The 21388-nt window shown below is 40.6% G+C and overlaps 1 protein-coding gene across 8 annotated transcripts in view; it reads left to right on the plus strand.

Annotated features, from left to right (window-relative positions):
* Positions 1–21388, plus strand: part of CADPS (calcium dependent secretion activator) — a 527617-nt gene that overhangs the window by 326240 nt on the left and 179989 nt on the right. For all 8 annotated transcript variants that reach the window (XM_090283896.1, XM_090283897.1, XM_090283900.1 and 5 more), the window contains exons 7-8: positions 5707–5818; positions 16163–16302. In XM_090283896.1, coding sequence (XP_090140022.1) covers positions 5707–5818; positions 16163–16302 — 252 coding nt within the window. The remainder of the gene's footprint in view (positions 1–5706; positions 5819–16162; positions 16303–21388) is intronic.

The following is a 21388-nucleotide window of genomic DNA, read 5'->3' on the forward strand; positions in this document are numbered from 1 at the left end:
AACAGCACAGTCAATGCACAGCAAAGGAAAAGAAATAAGCAGAGAAGAAGGCAACAATGAAAAACAGATTCACTAATCAATGTGTGACCCCACTGAAAGGCCAAGGCTGATGATCCTCCACTGGCTAATATGTCTGTAAGTTACGCCACACTCTGTGAAATATATTGAACATGTGAAATAAATCCAAACTGAGAAGCTGGAGTAGCCCGGGGTCTCATCAGTCTTGAAACAGAATTCTCTCTTTGAGTTACCCAAGTAACTGGTGTTTACCTGATCAAGACACAGAGGAGTGAGTTGGTGGAATGTGTGAGGAAGGCATATGGTGGTACTGGACAGAGTTTGGGCTGTGGATCCAGACTGCCATGTGTTGCCTGCACGGGACACTCTCTGAGCCTCAGTTTTTCCATTAGTAACTGTGGGGGTATAATTGTAAGCCTTTCACAAGAGAGAAGATAAAATGTCTGTATGACTCTGTAACACATTTGAGGTAGGAATTTGTGCCTTACACATGGTAATCTCTGAATAAGTATTAGCTGTTTTTATTATAGAGATAGGTCTTTCCCTGGCTGGAAAAAGACAAAGAGTGGAAATTTTCATGAAGTTTTTTCCCAAAGGGGAAAGGAACAGGGAGGGAAAGGATGCTAATAATTAAACCTCCTTGACTCCTAATAGAAAGTATTGACAAAAAGAAGCCAGGAGTGGTTTTCACAGAGTTCAATGACTGTAGCAAGGGGCAAAGATTTCATTTCAATAGTAGTGACAACCAGCCTCTGCTATGTCCACCCTCAACCCAGGCTAAACAGTCTTGACTGGCATTGAACTCAGAACCTGACTTATGGGCTTATAATTGATACAGCAGCACAAGCACCATGCTCAGACAGGACCTATGTTGGGCGTAATGGTCTGCTCTTATCATCTAGGAATTCTTAATAATTTTATCTTTGATCTTGTGTTTGTAAGTGAAGTTCAGTGAAACAATGGAATATGAATTTGAGCAAAGGAAATACTCAGAAAAAGAAAAGTGCTTTATATCTTGGTAACTTGAATGGCACTTTTTCATGCTTTTTTTTAATAAGCAGGTCCACACTTTCATTTTGCATTGGGCCTTGAAAATGACATAGCCACTCCTGATTAGACTGGAGACTTTCTTTTGTCTGCTCCACTGGGCCAGGTTACCATTTTGAAATCCAATGGATAAGTTGGGATTCAATAGTGACCTAACAATTTGAGGTGAGCCAAGGGTCATGGTCAGAAGCCAAAAGCACAGCTGAAGGCCTGAAGGAAAGGAAAAAGCAACTCAGTGTCCAAGAGGGCAGCATCCAGGAGCTTGAATTCTATCAAGCTGACAGGGTCTTGGATGCCTCGCTCTGCCCCACAGTATGAGTCATGTTGAATGTCTTATTAACTGAGCATCTCTGGATAGCAGCAGGGCAAACCAGGTTAGTGTCTGCTGAGAAGACCACAAAATCCCTACAAACCAGGTCCAAGGACAGTATCTTGGGGATGCTATTTGGGGAAGCCCCAGGGCACTGGGATCAAGACCTCTTTGTGGCTTAGTATTAAAGTGTCTTATTGAAGAACTATTTTGGTTTCCAGCAGGAATTGTCCTCATCTCTATGACCAAGCATTATAAGTGCCCAAAGAGATCAATAGCACAATTACTCATAAATAATAAATTAATGCTCATGGTTTTTGCCAATATTACTAATCATTCTTGTTATTGATAATTGTGACAATAATAGAAACAGGAACTGTAAATTAGGAGTTAAGAAATTTGGGTTCTAGCCAAACTTTGTTGCAATTTACTGGCATAAAATATACAAGATCTTGAGTTTCTTCTCAGTTTTTTCACCTGTGTAATAGAGAAAATAATAGCTATTTTACAACTTACCTTGTGTAATAGGAAGGGCAATTTCTGTCTTGCTTGCCCAGCAAAGGGTCAGACTTATTAGGTGCTTAATAGATATGTGTTGGATAGATAACACAAAATATGAGTGATCATCACTGTTATGAGAATATATCTCACATATTGTCATTTGGAGAAGGGGAGGTAGCCAAAGTTTGTTGTGTTCTCATCCTTTTCCAAGTCTGCTACTGTTTTCTCTGTGAAATGAGGTAATTTTTTAGCTGAGCAAACTGAGATAGAGGGACAGTAATTAAGTTGCCTCAGGTCCTATAGTTTGTAAGTGACTAACCAGGATTTGAATTAAAGATATCTAGTTCAAAACTCTATGCCTTGTCACATTGCCTTTGCTAGGACAAAGATTGCCCTCTCTTAGGGACTTGCTGCAATTTCTGATGACCAAAATTAAGAGTTCCTATCTATACATCTTACATTTTGCTGTTCTGTTTGAAACTAATAGCTTCTCATTCTATCGCACTCTTCTTCTGAGTCCTCTTTCACTGTCTGTATGACTGTTAGGCTTCCTCATGATTCTTGCACATACAGATCTTATAGATCTGTGCTTCCTCTTCCCCTCATTGTTCTGGTACTCTCTTGTCAATTCTCTCTAGAGATCTCATGTCTTTGAGTTTATTTGAGTGCAACAGTGAGATTAGAAGTCAGATTTCCATGATTTACAAAAAAAGAAATACAACCAACAAGCAAACACAGAGGAAGATATTCAAGTCTGCTGTTAATTTTTTAAAAATGCCAATAAATATGACAATGACAAAATAGACCAGAAGGCAAAGTGAATAGGGACACCAATGTGGGCAAAAGTGCTGTAATTTGAAGTCTCATTCCCAGATATTGAGAAGACAGTTACCACCTTTATGGAAAGAATTTTAGGAATAGGTGTCCCAAGACTTGGAGGTATTCACTGATGAGCACAGTCCCTGCAGCACTGTAAGAACACCATCATGTTTACTGACACATAAAGAAATGATTTCCGGACTTCCAGCCAAGAATGGCAGAATTAATGATTGAAATACCAATCACACAGCTAATGAAAAAACAAAAGCCTTGACCAGTGAACAAATAGCGAATCTTTCTGAGGCTCAGTTCAGAGCTATAGTCATAAGGCAGCTTACAGACCTAACAGCGGGGCTGAGTCAAGACAGGGAAGGAATGAAGGCTAGTCCTGCTGAAATGAACAAAAACACCTAGGAAATTAGTGGTGAGGGAAAGAAAACCAGGGATCAAATCAACAAATTTGAACATAGGGAAGGAACAAACAGTCAACCAGTACAGAAAGAGGAAACGAAAAGTGAGGAAAACGAGGAGAAGCTCAGAAACCTATGGGACAGCTAAAAACGGGCCAACATCGGAATCACAGGGTTGCCAGCAGGTGAAGAAGAAGAACTAGAAATTGAAAAATTATGTGAAAAATAATAAAGCTGAACTTCCCTAACTTGGGGACAGAAATAGACTTAGAAGTCCAAGAAGCACAGAAAGTTCCCAAAACACTGAACCCAGGGAGAACCACACCAAGACACATTATAATCAAAATGTCAAAAAATAAGGATAAAGAGAGAATCTTAAAAGGAGCAAGAGAGAAGAAGAGAATTACATACAAAGGGATCCCAATAAGACTCTCAGCTGATTTCTCAAAAGAAACTCTGCAGGCAAGAAGGGACTGGCAAGAAATATTCAAAGTAATGAAAAACAAAAACCTACAAACACGATTACTTTATCCAGCAAAGTTGTCATTCAGAATAGAAGAGAAGAGAAAGTGCTTCCAGGACAAAATAGAATTGAAGGAGTTCATCAGATCCAAACCACTGTTATATGAAATGTTAAAGGGATTTGTTTAGGAGAAAGAGGATCAAAACTATGAACATTAAAATGAAAACTGAATCACAACAACCAACAACAGAAGCTAGGGAACAGAAACAAAGGCAAACTAAGTAGGCAACAAGAATGGGAAAAGAATTATAAGTATGGGGAACATTATGGGAGGAGGTCTGTGGGGAGGGGGTGGGCAGAAAGGAAGAGAAATGGTACAGGAATCAAGAAGCATAATAGGAGGAAGTGGAGTAGATAGGAAGATGCTGAGAAGAGGTATATGCACAACCAATGGGCCTGGACTAAGGGAAGGGGAACAACTGGAGGGAGGGGGGTCACTGGTTGGAGGGGAACAAAGGGAAAAGAAATTGGGACAACTGTAACAGCATGATCAATCGAGCATATTAAAAAAATAAAATAGAAAAAGGAATGTAAAAAAAAAAGAAATGATTTCCCACCTAGGTTCCCATCCCAGTAAATAATCAGAGATGATATCAAGAAGCAGTGCCTATCCCAGTCTCAATAATAAAACAATGATTAAATAAATTTTAATGCATCTGTAAGGTGCAATATATAGAGTCATTAAAATAATATTTTAATGAATATTGCATAATATGGAAATTGGCCACCATAGAAGGCAAAATGAATAAACATCTCTATACAAAGTTTCATCTATACCTGTTTCCTAGTTCTGTAAAAGAATATATATTGGCACCATTTTTTTATTCAACAAAACTTATTAAGTGTTTCCTATGTGCTAAGTATTATGCTAAGTACTGGGTATACAATATAAACAAACCACAATTTCTGTGCTTATGGAACTTATGGAACAATAGAGGATTTAGCTATTAAACAACCATAAAAATCAATAATTAAAAACCCAATGATAGCTAGAATAGAATATTAAATAACATGTTTAAGAGAGTTTAACACTGAAGCCAAATTTATAATGGTAGATCATGGAACATGTTCTCTGGGAAAGTGGTTTTTAAGCTGAGCCCATAAGAGGTGGCCAAGAGAAGAGTGAAATGGGAAGAAGCATTGCCAACAGAGTGAACCATGCATCAACAGCACTCGAGTAGCCCCATCAGGACACCCGTGACACTGGTGCAGATGAATGGGAAACCATACCAAGGGGTCTGGATGGTATTTTGTGTGAAATGGAACAGGTGCCATAAAAAGGTTTAGGGAAGGGGCTTAATGCAATCCAGTTGACACTTTAGAAGTTCACACTGATTTGAGGTACAGAGTGGTTGCAGATGGTCCTGTAAGAATAATGATGAATGAGTGAAGAGCCCACATCAGGGGCTCATATCAGCCCAGCTTTACACACTATGCAAATGCTAGGTAAGCCAGGCTTTCTTGTGAGGTTAACTAAGATTCAGATGCCCACAGACCATGAATGGGGAAGGGAATTTACCACATCACTCTATCTTTCATGACAGGGCTGAGCTTCATCCACTCATCTATTCAACTCATCTTTGTATGACTAAAGAAATGGAGCTCCTTACCACCCCACTACCCATTACTACTGAAATCTCATTTTAATGTCAAGTGTTGGCTCAGACCAAATGAAGCCCCATCTCAAAATCTAGAACTATAGCTTCCAAGAACTAGGGATTCCAAGAATACAAGAAAATATTTATTAGTGGTTATCTGGGAATAGTTTGTAGGCATAGCAAATGCATGGGGGAAAATTCTCACCAACTTGATTTTATGCTAACTCCTCATGATTTCTTCTAGTGCTCTTTGAAGACCCATGGCAACTTTCTGAGCATCTGTCTTGCATTTGCCTAACATATTAATTAACACTTTTTGTCACTCTGGCAGCTTTGGAGAGGAGGAGAGGAGGATGTGACAGCCAAACAACACCTCGGGCCTCAGGTTAACCCCACATTCACGCAACCCAGGAAGAAGGCAGCTGAGTTTAGCATAGTCAAGGCAGAGTTCTCCACCCTAACCTCTCATTCTATCCACAGCTGGGGCACCCAGGGTGACTTCTCAACAACCCACGCATTGCCTGCTGTGAAGGTGAAGCTGTTCACAGAGAGCACAGGCGTCCTGGCTTTGGAGGACAAGGAACTTGGACGGGTAAGTACTTACCATCACAATGGGTATTCATCACAAGTTGCTCCAAAGAGTGGGTGTCCCCAGGTCCCAAGAGACAGCATTGTCAAGAGCTGCAAAACCTGGCTTTGCAATTTAAACTCCAGGCTCCACTCCACATTGACTGTGCAACCTTGAGCAAGCAAGTTCTTCAACCTCTCCAAGCCATAGCTTCCCTTCTTCAAATCTGGTTCCCCATAGTACACACTGCAGAGACAGAAGAACGATTCTCAAAGCGTCAAACCCATACACCTTTTAGAGCAAAGAGTTTCCATGCCCTTTACTATCCTGAAGTGAAATTCTTAGATAATTTAACAAACCACCCCACCTAACAATCTTTGAATCAACATGACATAATATAAAGGGGAAATAAAAGGAATTAATAATAATATAATTTCAAAATGTAAAGCTCCAGACACAACTGCAGTAGAAGACCTAAAGAAGACCCATATGAAGAATCACCATGACAAGCACAGCCTCAAAATCTGCTGTGGAGGCTGGCAACTCAAAAGCCTGAGTTTCAGTCAACTGATTTCTTAAATCAATAAACAAGTCTTGGTAACAAAATTTTCTTGATTTTCCTGGAAAAGTGCCAAAAATACTTTGAGTATATATATGTAAAAAGATTTAGGATCTAGACTCAGTTAATTATAGACAGGTTTTTCCACCCCCATTTATATTCAGTGAAAATATTCAAAAATCTGATGGGATGCAGGACAATTCCTTATTGGAGAGAATTATCTCACCCCTTTCCAGGATGTTTAGTATCCCAGGGCCCTGCCCATTCAATACCAACAGAGCCCAGCACCAATTATTTTTTCAGCCAAAAAATGCCCCCCCCCACAATTTTTTAGTACCACTGAGATAATAAAGGCATTTCTTTTTGCATCTCAGATATTGACGCTGCACCAGAAAACCAGGAGTATTTTCAGAAAGTAAGTTAGCTAGCTTGAAGTGCTTCCATTAACTCACACTGCTTGTAATAAAATCTGAACTCTGAAGTGCAGCCTACAAAGACTTGGGTGATTGAGGATCGGGCTTCTGCCCACCTCCTCAGCCCATTTGCTCCCACTATACCACTGCATCCTTAGCCAAGTTTCAACCCTTCAAATAAACCCAATTCTTTCCCACCACAGGGGGCTTTCTCTCTTCCTGGAGCACTGGCCCCATCTCCCAAATCTCTGAAAGGCTACCTATTTACAAATGCCCCATCCTCCTTCATTTGCTACTGCAGTCCCCTGGTCACATCCTCCACTGAACCTACCACCAATGAGAGAAAGAGAGGAAGAATTCACAGAAATTTTGGGGTCTGTATTCCCCAACAGACTGTAAAAGTTCCATAGAGACAGAGACCTAAACTATTTTGTTTACCACCCCGTATCCAGAGCCCAACACATAGACTCTCAATAAATTTCATTTCATACTAGTTGAATGTATAATCCCTTCTGAAAGCTGTGTAACCTTAGCCAACTCATTTACCTTCTCTGGGCCTCTGATATTTCATCTAAAGGATAAGAGAATACCCCAAGACAAATGCACAAGTGCACACAGGTAGCAATGCCAACAAGAACGCATTGACCACCCTGGCTTGGTGTGGTTCAGTGGATTAAGTAGCCAGCCTGTGAACTGAAAGGGTGCCAGTTTGATCACCAGTCAGGGCACATGCCTGGGTTGCAGGCCAGGTCTCCATTTAGGGGTGTGTGAGAGGCAACTGATCAATGTATCTCTCAGACATTGGTGGCTCTCTCTTTCTCTTTCTCCTTCCCTTCCCCTCTCTTTCAAAGTAAGTAAATAAAATCTTTTTTTTTTTTTAAAGAACACATTAACCATGATTTCTTCTTTCTTCCTTTGTCTTTTCACTTCCCTTTTTTGGCTTTCATCTATAGAACTGACCTGGAATCACATTACTAGGACCCATGCCACAGATGGAAGTAAAAAAAAAAGTAAGCAAGACTAATAGCAAAAAAGCGGCCCCAACCCTGAAAAAGGAGGGAGATGAAAGAAAATAAGACCTTTAGTGTTCTCTTTGAAAAATGGCAAGTATTCATTTCTGTCCCCAGGGAAACCAAGAGAGACACAGATAAGGAAGTAGCCTTCCTTTTTATTTTTCTTTAAACTTCTTTTTCCATGAAGAATCATGCCAAGAATCATGAGATTCTCAGAGAAGTTGGATATTAATGTTAGAAGAGACAAGTCCAGGAATACTCAACTTGGGTCCACGGAGGGCTCTATAGGACCCAGGAGCCCCTTAAAATTGTTTGCAAATGGTAGGGGGGAAATGTGGATTTTCCTGGACTCACTAGTTCAAAGCTTTTGCCAGCTTTTCAAAGCTGTTCCCATCAGAAAAGTTAAAACCACTGGGCCAGTCAAACTTTTCATTGCATACGTGAGAAAACTGATTCCTAAAGAAGGCAGGAAACTTGCCTTGAGCCACCCAGTTTGCTGGAGCCCATGCATTGCTGTCCCGTTACCTGTGGCCAGGCCACTGTCCTTAAGGACATTATGTGCAGCCCCTCATTCAGTCTTCATCATGACCCTGATGAGACAGCTACAGTTATTACTCCTCCTGAAGAGACGAGCACCCTAGATCCAGAGAGAGTAACCTACAAGATATGATGTTGCTTCATCTCCAGGGTGATTTTTACTACCCCACATTGACCTAGGCAAAAATAAAACCCTCAACTCTGTGGCCATGAGCTTGCAACAGCCCCCCACACAGCCATTCTTTTCTTAATAAATCATTTTCTCCCCTTATATATCCCCCCAGATACTAGTTTATACTTGTTCTTGCCAAAGAAACTTTCCAATAGCTATGGAGCTGACTTGCCTGGCCCTTGTGCCAGCTGGGGCGCCCTCTGCTGGCAGCACCTCCACAGGCAGCAGCTGGGTGACTACTAAGGGATCTTTTTTTTTTTTTTTTATTGTTTTTCTATTACAGTTGTCCCATTTTTCCCCCATTTCTCACCCCTTCCAACCAGCCCACTCCTTCTCCCACAGTCATTCCCCACCCCTTTGTCCATGTCCATGAGTCATTTATACATGTTCTTTGACTAGACCCTTCCCTGACTTACCCCACTTCTCTCCCTCCCCTGTCCCCCCTGATAACTGTTATTCTGTTCCTTGTTCAATTTTGTTCATTTGTTTGTATTGTTAATTAGTCTACTGTATTGGGTGATATCATATGGTATTTTTCTTTCATTGCCTGGCTTATTTTGCTAAGCATAATTCTCTCTAGTTCCATCCATGTTGTCCCAAATGGCTGGAGTTCCTTCTTTCTTTCTGCTGCGTAGTATTCCATTGTGTAAATGTACCAGTTTTTTTTTAATCCACTCATCTACAGATGGGCACTTAGTTTCCAGCACTTGGCTATTGTAAACAGCACAGCTATGAACATAAGGGTGCATAAGTTCTTTTGAATTGGGGTTTCGGGATTCTTTGGGTGTAATCCTAGCAGTGGAATCGCTGGTTCAAAAGGCAGTTCCATTTTCAGTTTTTTGAGGTAATTCCATACTGTTTTCCATAGTGGCTGCACCAGTCTGCATTCCCGCCAACAGTGCACTAGGGTTCTCGTTTCTCTACATCCTCGCCAGCACTTGTTGTTTGTTGATTTGTTGATGATGGCCATTCTGACTGGTGTGAGGTGGTATCTCATTGTGGTTTTTATTTGCATCTCTCTGATGACTAATGATATTGAGCATTCTTTCATGTGTCTATGAACCCTCTGTGTATCCTCATTGGAGAAGTGTTTGTTCAGGTCTAAGGGTCTTTTTTAAGGGTAAGCCATTCCTTAGAGCCCTCAGGAGAGTGTTTCTATGCTGCAATTCTTCTCAAGCTTAGCAGGACACAACCACATTCGAAATCCTGGTGCTTTGTTTATTCATTCAAAAATATTTTGTTCCAGCTTTATATATTTCAATTTTATTAATCTAACTTAAAAAATTCATGCATTCTGTAAAAAAAAGAGAAAATGTATATGCAGTGAAACTATTGATCCCTTTCACCTCACCCTAGTATCTTTGCCCGAGTAAAAAAAACTTTGTTTTCAGTTTATTGTATATTCTTCCCCCAAAAGTTTGTGCATATACAAGCATAGTATGTACAAGAATATGTGTATATGTCCCTCTTTTTTAAAGAATGAGAGCAGAATAGAAAGTTACTATATTCGTACTGCTCTGCACTTTGCTTGAAACATCAGCGTATTTGGAGATTAATCCATATCAGCCCATATTGACTTCCCTCATATTTTCATCACTGCATAGTATTCCACTGTATGGATGCCTCATAATTTATTTAGGTTGTTTCCAGTATTTAGCTGTATAAACAATGCTTCAGTAAATAATCTTCAATTTATTTTTTTGCACATATGTGTATATATGCATAGGATAAATGTCAAAAAATAGTTTGCTGAATGAAATTTGAATTTTGATAGATACTGCCAAATTGCCCCCTAAAGAGTAGTATACACTATTTGTACTTTTACAAAAGGCATGAGCTTTGACTGATTTGGCTCAGTGGATTGAGTGCTGGCCTGCAAACTGAAGGATCACTGGTTTGATTCCTAGTCAGGGCACATGCCTGGGTTGCAAGCCAGGTCCCCAATGGGAGCATGTGAGAGGCAGCTGATTAATGTACCTCTCACACATCGATGTTTCTCTCCCTCTCTTTCTCCCTCCCTTGCCCTCTCTTTAAAAATAAATAAATAAAATCTTTTTAAAAACAGAATTTTTTTTTTTAAAAGGCATGAGAATGTCTGTTTCCCATCATACATGCCTACAGTGCAGTATTATCAAATTTTTATGCAACAGATAGGATTGTGGGCCCATTGTGTTCTGTCATTTGTGCTATGCACAGAGCAAACAGAAATAATGACAGGCAAAAATCTTAACCTCAAAAAACTTAAAGGACATAGACATAAAAACTAGGGCTTATAAGTACAGTGTGGTGAAGGACACCTGGGAAGCACATAGCAAGGGGACACAATGAGGTCTGAGAGGATGGAATGCCTTCCCAGCAGGGGGACACAGAGGTAGGGAGGGGATCAGCCAGGTAAAGGCTAAGGGTAAAACAGTCCCCTCACAGGACCTGCCTGCATGTCCAGGTAACTAAGAGAAGCTGGGGCTGGCTGGCGCGCAGCTTACTGCATGGAGTGGGTTGTGTTCCCACATCAACATCACCACATCAAAGCACAGCACACATGGCTCTTGGCTGAGATGACAAAGTGCTTGATTAGCAGCCTGGAATGTCCAGATGAGGTGTCTGGATTGCGCAGGGCTTATGTGCACCCAGAAGGACCCTAATAATTCAGCAAGGTTGACACATACAAAGGAGTCGTCGACCTGTCAGGAGGGTAGGGATAAAGATGGGGGAGAAATGCAGTGACCTCATCACCCCATCTACCCTGGCAAGGAGATCTCCCCAGGGAGCCACCATGTGGGGGAAGAAGTCTTTGTAGAGAGGCCAGCAACAAGCTGAGGCCATTTGCATTGGAGAAAGGACACCATGTTGCCCAAACACTCCGAGAACGCATATGGTGGGAGGCCTGTTAACGAGCTCCGGGTGCCCAGAGCACTTGCTCCACTTACACTGCCAAATGGGCAGGAGCACAGGGAGGCCCAGGGCCTGGCCTGCTGCCCTTCAGTCCCTGGCTGGGGCTTCTACTATCAGCCCCTCCCCTTCCTTGCTTCCCAGCACATCACCCCCACCTCACCTCTCAGGCCACATGAGCTTGGGAGAGAGGATCAGCTTCACTGGGATCAGCAGCACCTCCTCGCCATCTCTCTGAGGCTCCAGTCTCAGGATTTGGAGGGTGAAAGGGGTGACATAGGGACAGCATTCTCTCTCTCTCCCTCTCTCTCCTTTTTTAAAATTCTGACCCAGGGATATATTTATTAACTTTAGAGAGAAGAAGGGAGAGAGAAAGAGAGAGAAACATTGATGTGAAAGAGAAACATCAATCGGTTGCCTCCCCTATGTGCCCCAACCGGGCTTGGGATAGAACCCTCAACCTTTTGGTGGAAGGGTGGACACTCCACCAACTGATCCAGCCAGCCAGTCAAGTGGAACAGCATTCTCCTGAGGGAAGGGAGAGGTCTCTACCTCCCAAGGGCACTCTGACTTCTCATCTACTTCCAGGCATCTACAGCATATCAAAGTTTGCTAGTGCCAATTAAGTACATTTATACATTTTATGATAGAATTTTAACTAAATTAACCCTCACAAAATGACCAAATGGCCTAAAAAGATTACTACAGAAGAGCTCTGATTTGAAATTAGTACTAATATTGCAAGCCTGATGAAAAACACAAAAATGGGGGAGCTAACCCCAGTGCTGCTTGTAAGAGTTCTGCCATCCACCCATGAGGCAAAAGCAATCCAGTGTAATCAGACAAGCAAGACAGGGTTAGATGTCAGTCAAGACATTATGAAATTATTTACAAGACTATTTGAAAAACAGATTTACATCCAGTATCATTAATGATTAATCTTGCCATAAATATATACAGTATAATATAGCTAATAAGAGAGCAAAGCCACCATGATTAGCAAGATTCTTAAAATACAGTTTTTGTCTTTAGCCCATCTTTTAAAGATTTCTGTATTTGTGTATGTTTTATGATAGATGTAATTAATGTCAACACAAAGTAAACACATAAATATAAAACATATCAGGGGATATATTTTTACAGATATTTATGTATAGGCATACCTTGTTTTATTGCAGTTCACAGATATTGCTTTTTTTTTTTTTTTACAAATTTTTTCTTTTTATTGATTATGCTGTTACAGTTGTCCCAATTTTTTTCCCCTCTGCTTACCCCTCCCTCCAGTTGTCCCCCCCCCTGCCTTAGTCCATGTCCATTGGTTGTGTATGTAGTTATTCTCAACCTCTTCCTGTCTACTCTACTCCCTCCTACTATGCTTCTTAATTCTGGCATCATCTCCCTCCCTTTTCCCCCTTCCCCTTCCCCGCTGACCTCTCCCCAATATGTTCCCCATACATATCATTCTTTTTCCACTCTCATTGGCTACTTAGTTTGCCTTTGTTTCTGTTCCCTAGCTTCTGTTGTTGGTTGTTGTGATACAGTTTTCATTTTAATGTTCATAGTTTTGATCCTCCTTCTTCTAAACAAGTCCCTTTAACATCTCATATAACAGTGGTTTGGATCTAACAAACTCCTTCAGTTTTATTTTGTCCTGGAAACACTTTCTCTGCCCTTCTATCTTGAATGACATCTTCGCTGGATAGAGTAATCATGGTTGTAGGTTTTGTTTTTCATTACTTTGAATATTTCTTGCCAGTCCCTTCTTGCCTGTAAAGTCTCCTTTGAGAAATCCGCTGATAGTCTAATTGGGACCCCTTTGTACATGATTCTCTTCTTCTCTCTTGCTGCCTTTAAGGTTCTCTCTTTATCTTTAATTTTTGACATTTTGATGATAATGTGTCTCGGTGAGGTCCTCCCTGGGTCCAGCCTATCCAGAACTCTCTGTGCTTCCTGGACCTGTAAGTTCATTTTCTTCCCCAAGTTAGGGAAGTTCTGCTTCATTATTTTTTCACATAATTTTTCAATTTCTAGTTCTTCTTCTTCACCCTCTGGCAATCCTATAATTCGAATGTTTGTTCACTTATAGCTGTCCCAGAGGTTTCTGAGCTTCTCCTCATATTCCTCACTTTTTGTTTCCTCTTTCTGCACTGGTTGACTGTTCCCTCCCTATGTTCTAATTTGTTGATTTGATCCATGGCTTTCCCTTCCTCACCACTTGTCTTGTATGTATTTTTGTTCATTTCAGCAGGACTAGCCTTCATTCCTTCCCTGTCTTGATTCAGCCCCACTGTTATGTCTGTAAGCTGCCTTATGACTATAGCTCTGAACTGAGCCTCAGAAAGATTCGCTATTTGTTCACTGGTCAAGGCTTTTGTTTTTTCATTAGCTGTGTGATTGGTATTTCAATCATTAATTCTGCCATTCTGACTGTTTTCTTTATCTTTCCTTCTTGGGCGGTGCACTGTCACACCTCTTACACTATATTGGGCGGAGCCCCGTGTGCTCATCACAACCTGGCGACCTTTCTCACCACACTGTGGCGCTTTGTGAGGGGGCGGGGGTCCAAGATGGATTCCTGCTGTTACTCTCAGCTGAGGAACAGGGAGCCGCCTCCCAATGAGGTCTGCCTTCCCCAGCGTTGGAATCGCAAGCCAACAGATCTGGTCTGCAGCCAGGGCCGGCTCCCAGGCGCTTCTCTCCTCCCCCCAAATACAGGTATCTGCTGACCGGGTCCCACTGTTCACTGCTTCGGCTGCTGCCTCCAGCACAGTTTGATCTTTCTCAGCTGCGGGTTCGCACTTTCTACTTGACCGGACGAGCACCACTTGTTTATGACTTCATACATTGGACTTCCATGTAGCTTTATTTCCTGGAACTTATTATTTTTGATTTTGCGGTAGTTGTAATCCTTCTTAGTTGTAGAGGGAGACAGAGCATGTCGGTCTATGCCTCCATCTTGGCCAGACTCAATCTTTTTTTTACAAATTGAAGATTTGTGGCAACCTTGGGTCAAGCAAGTCTACCAGTGCCATTTTTCCAGCAGGTTAAGTTGATAGTTAACCATTTTTTAGCAATAAAGTATTTTTTAATTAAGATATATACACTTTTTCTAGGCATTATGCTATTATGCACTTAGCAGACTTTAGTATATATAATTATTAGATACATAGGGAAATGCAAAGCTTTATGTGACTCACTTCATTATATTTGCTTTATTGCCATGGTCTAGAACTAAACCTATAATATGTCTGAGGTCTTCCTGTATTTATATCAATATGTTTTTATATTAATGGTGAGATAGTTACAGACACTGAGCTAATGGCTCAAAAATATTTTAATGACATAGGGCATGATCAAAAAAACTTTGGCAGTCTCTTATATTTCAATCATGTCATAAGACATTGAGAAGACTCTAATTTTGTTTTTAGCAAAAACATACAAATTTTCTTTCATCAGAGAGAGGGAATTTAATGGGGAGGAAAAAAATGGTCAGGTCTGAATCAAAAATGGTGAAAAATCAGCACAAGCACAGCATATAAAAATGAGCTGATTTAGTTTTTCTGCCACACATGGTCTTTTCCTCTTCTCCAAGCTCTTGATCCACAATCATCCAGAAGGCCATATGCTTCTGTCCACCACTTACAGGCCTAGCTAGTGTAGTGGCAGTGAAGCCGAGGCAGCATCTGGAAGACCAGAGTGTCCACCAGGAGACTCTGAGCCCCTCCTGCTCTTGTCCAGAAGTAAAGAAGCCCAGGAAAAGAGCCTGCATCTGGAGAAAATAGGTATTTGAAAACAAAGCCAGAGCAACAGGCAACAAACCAAGGCATGCTGCCATCACAAAAGCAAATCTCAGCAAGCCCAGCTTCTATTGTGCCTATATTTAGTATACGTGCCTTTGGTTCAGGGGATTTTTTAAATACCTCTCCTCCCGAGTGCATGTTCCTCAGCTTCCACGTGGTTCCTGAGAACTCATTCATCTCAAATGTAGAGTGGATTTATCAAGTTCTTCACTCACAGCCTCTGAGGCAATGAGAACTGACACAGAAGTCCCAAATCAGAGTTCCATCTCTGAAGCACCCTGGTGGAAGGCAGCCTCTAAGAACCAACCCTTCTTCAGCTGTGTGTGCTTCCTCTGGGCCAGGAAAGAGTTGCTGTTATGTGATAAGATGAAATGTGCAGGTGAAATCGGTTGAGATGTGTGACGGTCAGCCAGTCCCTTGCCTTCTCTAAATGATACATTTCTTACCCATCTAATAAGGTTCCTTCCATCTTCCCCTGCAGTCTCTGAGGTATCTTTCCTCCTTAAATGGTGGAAGGAATCCCCCAAAATAGAAGAAGAGTGGACTAGAAGTGCCCTCTAATATGTAAAGATGTTTCTTCCCTTCTTACTTCCATCTTCTTATAGGCAGAGAATGATGGGTGGAGAACATTCTGTTCTGGGTTGCTGTAGTAGTTCTGGACTTTGGAAAAGTACAAAAGCAGGATCACTGAAACCATGATCCTTCCTTTTATAGAATTAGCCAAGGAGAGAGAGAAGGGAGCAAATAACAACACCATTTCTGTCTTCCGGCCTGGTTGCTTGGCAGGAGGAGCCTCGTTTGGTAGTTGGAGCTTTGGATTTGAGACCAACGCCCAGGCCTCCAGTTCATGTAACTGTCTTCCCTCTTGCTAGGTGATCTGGACAATCTGCTCTACTTCTAAGCAGCAAACTTTCTCATCTACAAAAACATGTCCATAACAGTGTTTCTATTTCCTGGCTAAGATGATCATCTTTCTTCCCAACAGGTCATTCTCCATCCCACTCCAAACAGCCCCAAACAGTCAGAGTGGCACAAGATGACAGTCTCCAAAAACTGCCCTGATCAAGACCTGAAAATCAAACTTGCTGTCCGAATGGATAAACCTCAAAACATGAAGCATTCTGGGTAAGTGTTTCTTCTCTGAGTGGCAATTTTGGACACACCTCCATTTATTTCTTAAAATCTTTTTTTAAATAGGAAATCTGATATTCAGTGAACCACATGGAAAGAAATATAAAGGATTCATGCGAGGTTATTAAAATACTTTGATACTTACAGTCATCCTTTGGTATCCATGGAGGATTGGGTCCAGGACACCCCTCCCCCACCGCCCCGTAGAGACAGTGGCATAGTATTTGCATATAACCTAGAAACATCCTCCCATACACTTTAAATTATTTCTAGATTACTTATAATTTCTAATACAATGTAAATGCTATGTGAATAGTTGTTATACTGTATCGTTTAGGGAATCATGACAAGAAAAAAGTCTGTGCATGTTCAGTACAGACTCAATCATCTAGACCTAACTACATAGTACACATCAGCAATACTGCACCATTTTTAGAATATTTTTTACCATAGTTGGTTGAATCCTATGACACAGCACTCATGGATACAGAGGGCCGGCTATACTACAAGCTTCCTCAATCCTTAGGATCACTGTATTTGCATTTGTGCTATCAAGATAGAATAATTTTCTTCTCCCTCTGTAACAGGATTTCCAATGCAGTTTGATACCTTACTAGAAGCTTGCTGGCTGACTCTGGTTTAGGAGGTTTCATTGGCTTCATATTCCTTTTCAAAAGCACTCAGGTCTTTAAGACTCTATAAATCACTCTCTTGTACCTTCATTAACAGCCACACCTGGGAGGTGTGAGCAGTTGCCATAGGCGACCTTCAGACAAGAAACTCACATTGAATCAGTTCTAGTGTGTAGTAGCATTTAAATAAATGACAAAAAAATAGAAAATGTATGATCAATATCCAGTTTCTTAAGATTTGAGAAGAATGACCAATCAAGTAATTTCAAGTAAGATTAAAAGAATAGGTAAAATGTAGTTTTATTTTACAGGTCAAACCAATGATTTGAACAGAAAATATTTATTGACAAGTGGGTATATGCTGAGTGATGGACTACTAAACAAAATTGCTTAGACCCCACTACCCCAGGCACTGTGATCACTTAGGAAAGAGTTGTGTCAGATAATTCTGAATAGGGGAAGCCACTCTGGTCAAAAGAAATGTCTTCTTAATTATTTTTCAGGAGGGGGTGGGTGTTTATGAGAGGGCTTAAAGTGGCAAAACTGACATGAAAACTGAGATCGGTTCTGTACTAGAGGTTTAGGGGATTTAGAAACTCAATGCTAGAGCCTAGCTACTGATTAGACAGATGGAAACAGAAGCCTGTGAGAGGTCCAGGGGGAGTGATGAGGACCAGAAGCACACATCCCAGCAGATGGGCAGACCACAGCAGCGTGCAGATGGAGAGTAAAGAAAGAACCCCAGCCTTGGTGGGAGCTCTAGGGAGCAAATATATATTCCCATCAGTCAGGGCACTGGAGCACTCAGTCCCAAAGAACTCTGGAAGAAGCAAAGGTTTGTCATGAGCTGGGGACCCAGTACTGGCCCTGAGCTCTGGCTTGGATCTGGAAAATTTACATGGCATTGTCTTGAGGCCAAACTGTTCCCACAGCTAAAGATGAGACTATGGCAAAGCACTTCTGCTTGTGGCCATGTGAAGGCTATGAGACATAAGCCTGGCCCTTGCTACACACTCAGTTCTCTTTCAACCATCCAGCTTCTCCTCAATTAAATTAGTGTCTCATGAAAATGTACATGAAATGTTTCTGAGGTCAGCTTTTCCTCCTTCTCATACTGTTGGCATGCATGCCCAAAATGTTAAATGGGAATTCTCCCTCATCTCTTCTTCTGCAAGTTAAGCATCCTGGTTTCAAGACAAATGGCTGGAGAATTGTGTTAGGTTTCTGTAGTACACAAGGAAAGATTCTGCATCTTTAGCAAAACACTGGCTCACAGAGGGAGACAGAGAAAAGTGAGGAGGTCAAGACAGACCAAAGAGAGAACAAAATATGAATGGATGTATCTGTCCTCAAAACTGCTTTATAAGACTTCCTTGAAAGGATTAATAGCTCAACCCACATTCTAGGGCCCTTGGAAGCCCTATACTAACAGTTTTACAAATAATCTCTCTCATTTCATCCCCATAGCAAACACTTGGCATGGGTGTTATTTTCTCCACTGGATAAATTCCCACATTCTCTTCATTTACTCTGTTGAAAATTGAACTAACTGATCTGGATTCAGTAACTTTTCTGTTGAATTACTTGTGAAATTATTAACATATTTCAGGGTGCATTGCCCTATAGATGAAAGAAGAAATATGTAGCTCAATTCTGACATATTCCATAGCTACTTAATATCACTAGGCTGGATTTAAAAATTACCCCTGCCAAGAAATATACCAGGAGGACCTAGAATAGTGAACAGTAGATGTCTTAACATAATGCTGTCAGACCCAGTGTGGCCTAGACCAGGGTGAACAACCTTAGTTTCATGAGGGAAGATTCAGAGAAAACAAATATTTATGAACTACATTTTTTTCATATAAACTTAAAATAGCTTTATTGAGCCCTACTGTGAGGGTGAGAGGGGTAGAAATATCGAGCAGCATCACTGCTTAGAGGATTAGGGAGAAAAAGGAATTTTTAAGAAGAATGGCTGGGGTTATAAATCATATTCACTTTAATGTGTATTAAAACATAAAAGGAAACTCAGAGTTACTCCTTGTTGGTGGACTGTGGTTCCTTGGATGAGCCACCAACCCATTCAGAATAACTTTGTTAAATAGAAAAACATCAATAAGAACATCAATAGTGCTTTTTTGGCTTTAAGACATTAGTACCTGGGCATATTTGAGAATTAGTAACTCCTCGGTGGCTTTTTAATTTTTCTCTTTTATATCCACATGATGTTTTAAGTTCAGGAAGTGTATTCATTTACATTATCTCACTTCATCCCTAATACAGCCTCACAAGGATTAGTTTTACTATCCTCCCATCTTAATAAATAGTCTCTTTCTTCACACAGGTGCTCAGACTAAGATCCTTGGAATCACCTTTGACATATCTCTTTCTCTCTCACCCCTCATCTCATCCATCATCATTTCTCTCTACTCCACCTTCAGGATAAATCCAGGGCTCAGCCTCTCATCACCACCTCCACATCACCATTGAAATCCAAGCCCCCATTACTTCTCCACTCACTTATTTCATCTGCCCCATAAGTAGTCCCCCTGCTGTCCTTGGCTCCCTGTAGTCTATTTCCCACCTGCAGCCAGAGTAATTTTTTTGTAAAATCAGATCCTGCCACTCAAATGCTGGAGAACCTCTACTGATTCCCCATCTCATTCAGGGTAAAAGTCAATGTTGTTACCATGGCTACAAGGCCCTACCTGATGAGGACTTGACTACCTATCTAATCTTGATCACTGCTCCAGACTTATTGGCCTCTTTGCTCTTCCCAAAGACTTCAAGTGCATTGCCCACTTCAGGACTGTTGCCCCCACTATTTTCTCTGCTTTGAATGCTCCTTCTCCCCCTTTTCCCCCACCCAGATGTCCCATGGCTCACCTTGATTTCTGCATGTCTCTGCACCTTATCAGAATGCCTTTTCTGGTCCCCCTTCTCTTTCTTACTCTGCTTTATTTTTACTAGAGTGCTTATCATCTCACATATCATAATTTCTTTATCAGTTTGTTTGTCTTCCCCACTAGACTGTAAGTTCCTTATTAGTGGGGACATTTGTCTCCCTTGTTCAAGGTAGCAACTATAGGGCCTGAATGAAGTAAAAGTCCAATAAATTATTTGTTGCACAAATAAGTGAATAAATGAATCCCCAACTTACGAATAAGGAAACTGAGGCTCAGAGTGCTGAAAAGACTTACCCAAGTCATAGTAATCCTCAGAGCCTAGAACAGGTCTAGAACTGTTTCAGTTCAACCTTAACTACAGACCTGAAACAAATTCAATGAACCACAGAGTTCACCAACCAGGAGCAATTCACAGCAATTATTTTAAATTTCTCTTTATATTTCAACAGATCATAAAGGGGATACAGTTTATAAGTCTCAGCCATGCTTCTTAAAATCCCCTTCCCTCTTTCATTTTCTTAGCTGTGCCACTAAACTAGCCTTCTTGATCTTCACAACCATCACACTCCTCTCTCCTCCCCAGAGGTCTCCAAGACACTTCACATATTAGCTGTGACTCTCACATGAAACTACTTCAACTGGACTAATTGAATATTTTTAGGATTTTCTTTTATCTCCATTATTGGCAGATTTTCCATAAATGTCAATTACATCTAGTTGGTTGATCAAGTCTTCTAAATCCTTACAGATTATCTATCAATTATCAATTATTCATAGAGAGGTTTTGAAATCTCTGACTATACTGGATTTGTTTGTTTTTCTTTATAGTTCTGTCTTTTTTTGCTTCATAAATTTTGAAGTGCTGTTCTCTGAGATGCTTAAATATTTAAAATTATTAAGTCTTTTTAATTAATTGATCCTTTTATCATTATGAAATGATCTCCTTTACCCCGGTACTATTCTTGGCCCTAAAAATTACTTTGCATGACAGTAGTACATACAGCCACTCCAAATTTTTCAAAAACTCCTGTTAACATCTTAAATCCTTTTCCATTATCGCATTTTTTTTTTTTTTTTTTTTTTTTTTTTTTTACCTATCTATGTCTTTAGAGTTATAGTACATTTCTTGTAGGCACATAGAGTTGGGTCTAAATTTTAAATCCAGCCTGAAGCTCTACCTTTTAATAAGTACACTTATTTAGGCTATTTATATCTAATATAATTATTGATATGGTTAGGATTAAATTAAATTGATGTTTGTTATCTTGCTGGTTTTTTTTCTGTTTGTTCCATCTGATCTTTGTTTCCCTTTCCTCTTTTTCTTCCTTCTTTTGAATTAATTAAATATTTTTATGATTCTATTATACCTTCTTTATTTTATTATTATACAGAAATTCTGGTTAGGTCAATTGCCTGGAATATAATCCTTGGCACTGCCATTTACCAGCTGAGGGCAAGTTGCTTAATCTCCCTGGATCTTGTTTTGCTCAACATAAAATGGAGGTGATGAGAGTGTTGGCCTCTAGAGTTGCTGTGAGG

This window comes from Furipterus horrens, unplaced genomic scaffold, assembly GCF_987537825.1.
Source record: "Furipterus horrens unplaced genomic scaffold, mFurHor1.1.pri manual_scaffold_7, whole genome shotgun sequence".
Lineage (NCBI taxonomy): Eukaryota > Metazoa > Chordata > Mammalia > Chiroptera > Furipteridae > Furipterus > Furipterus horrens.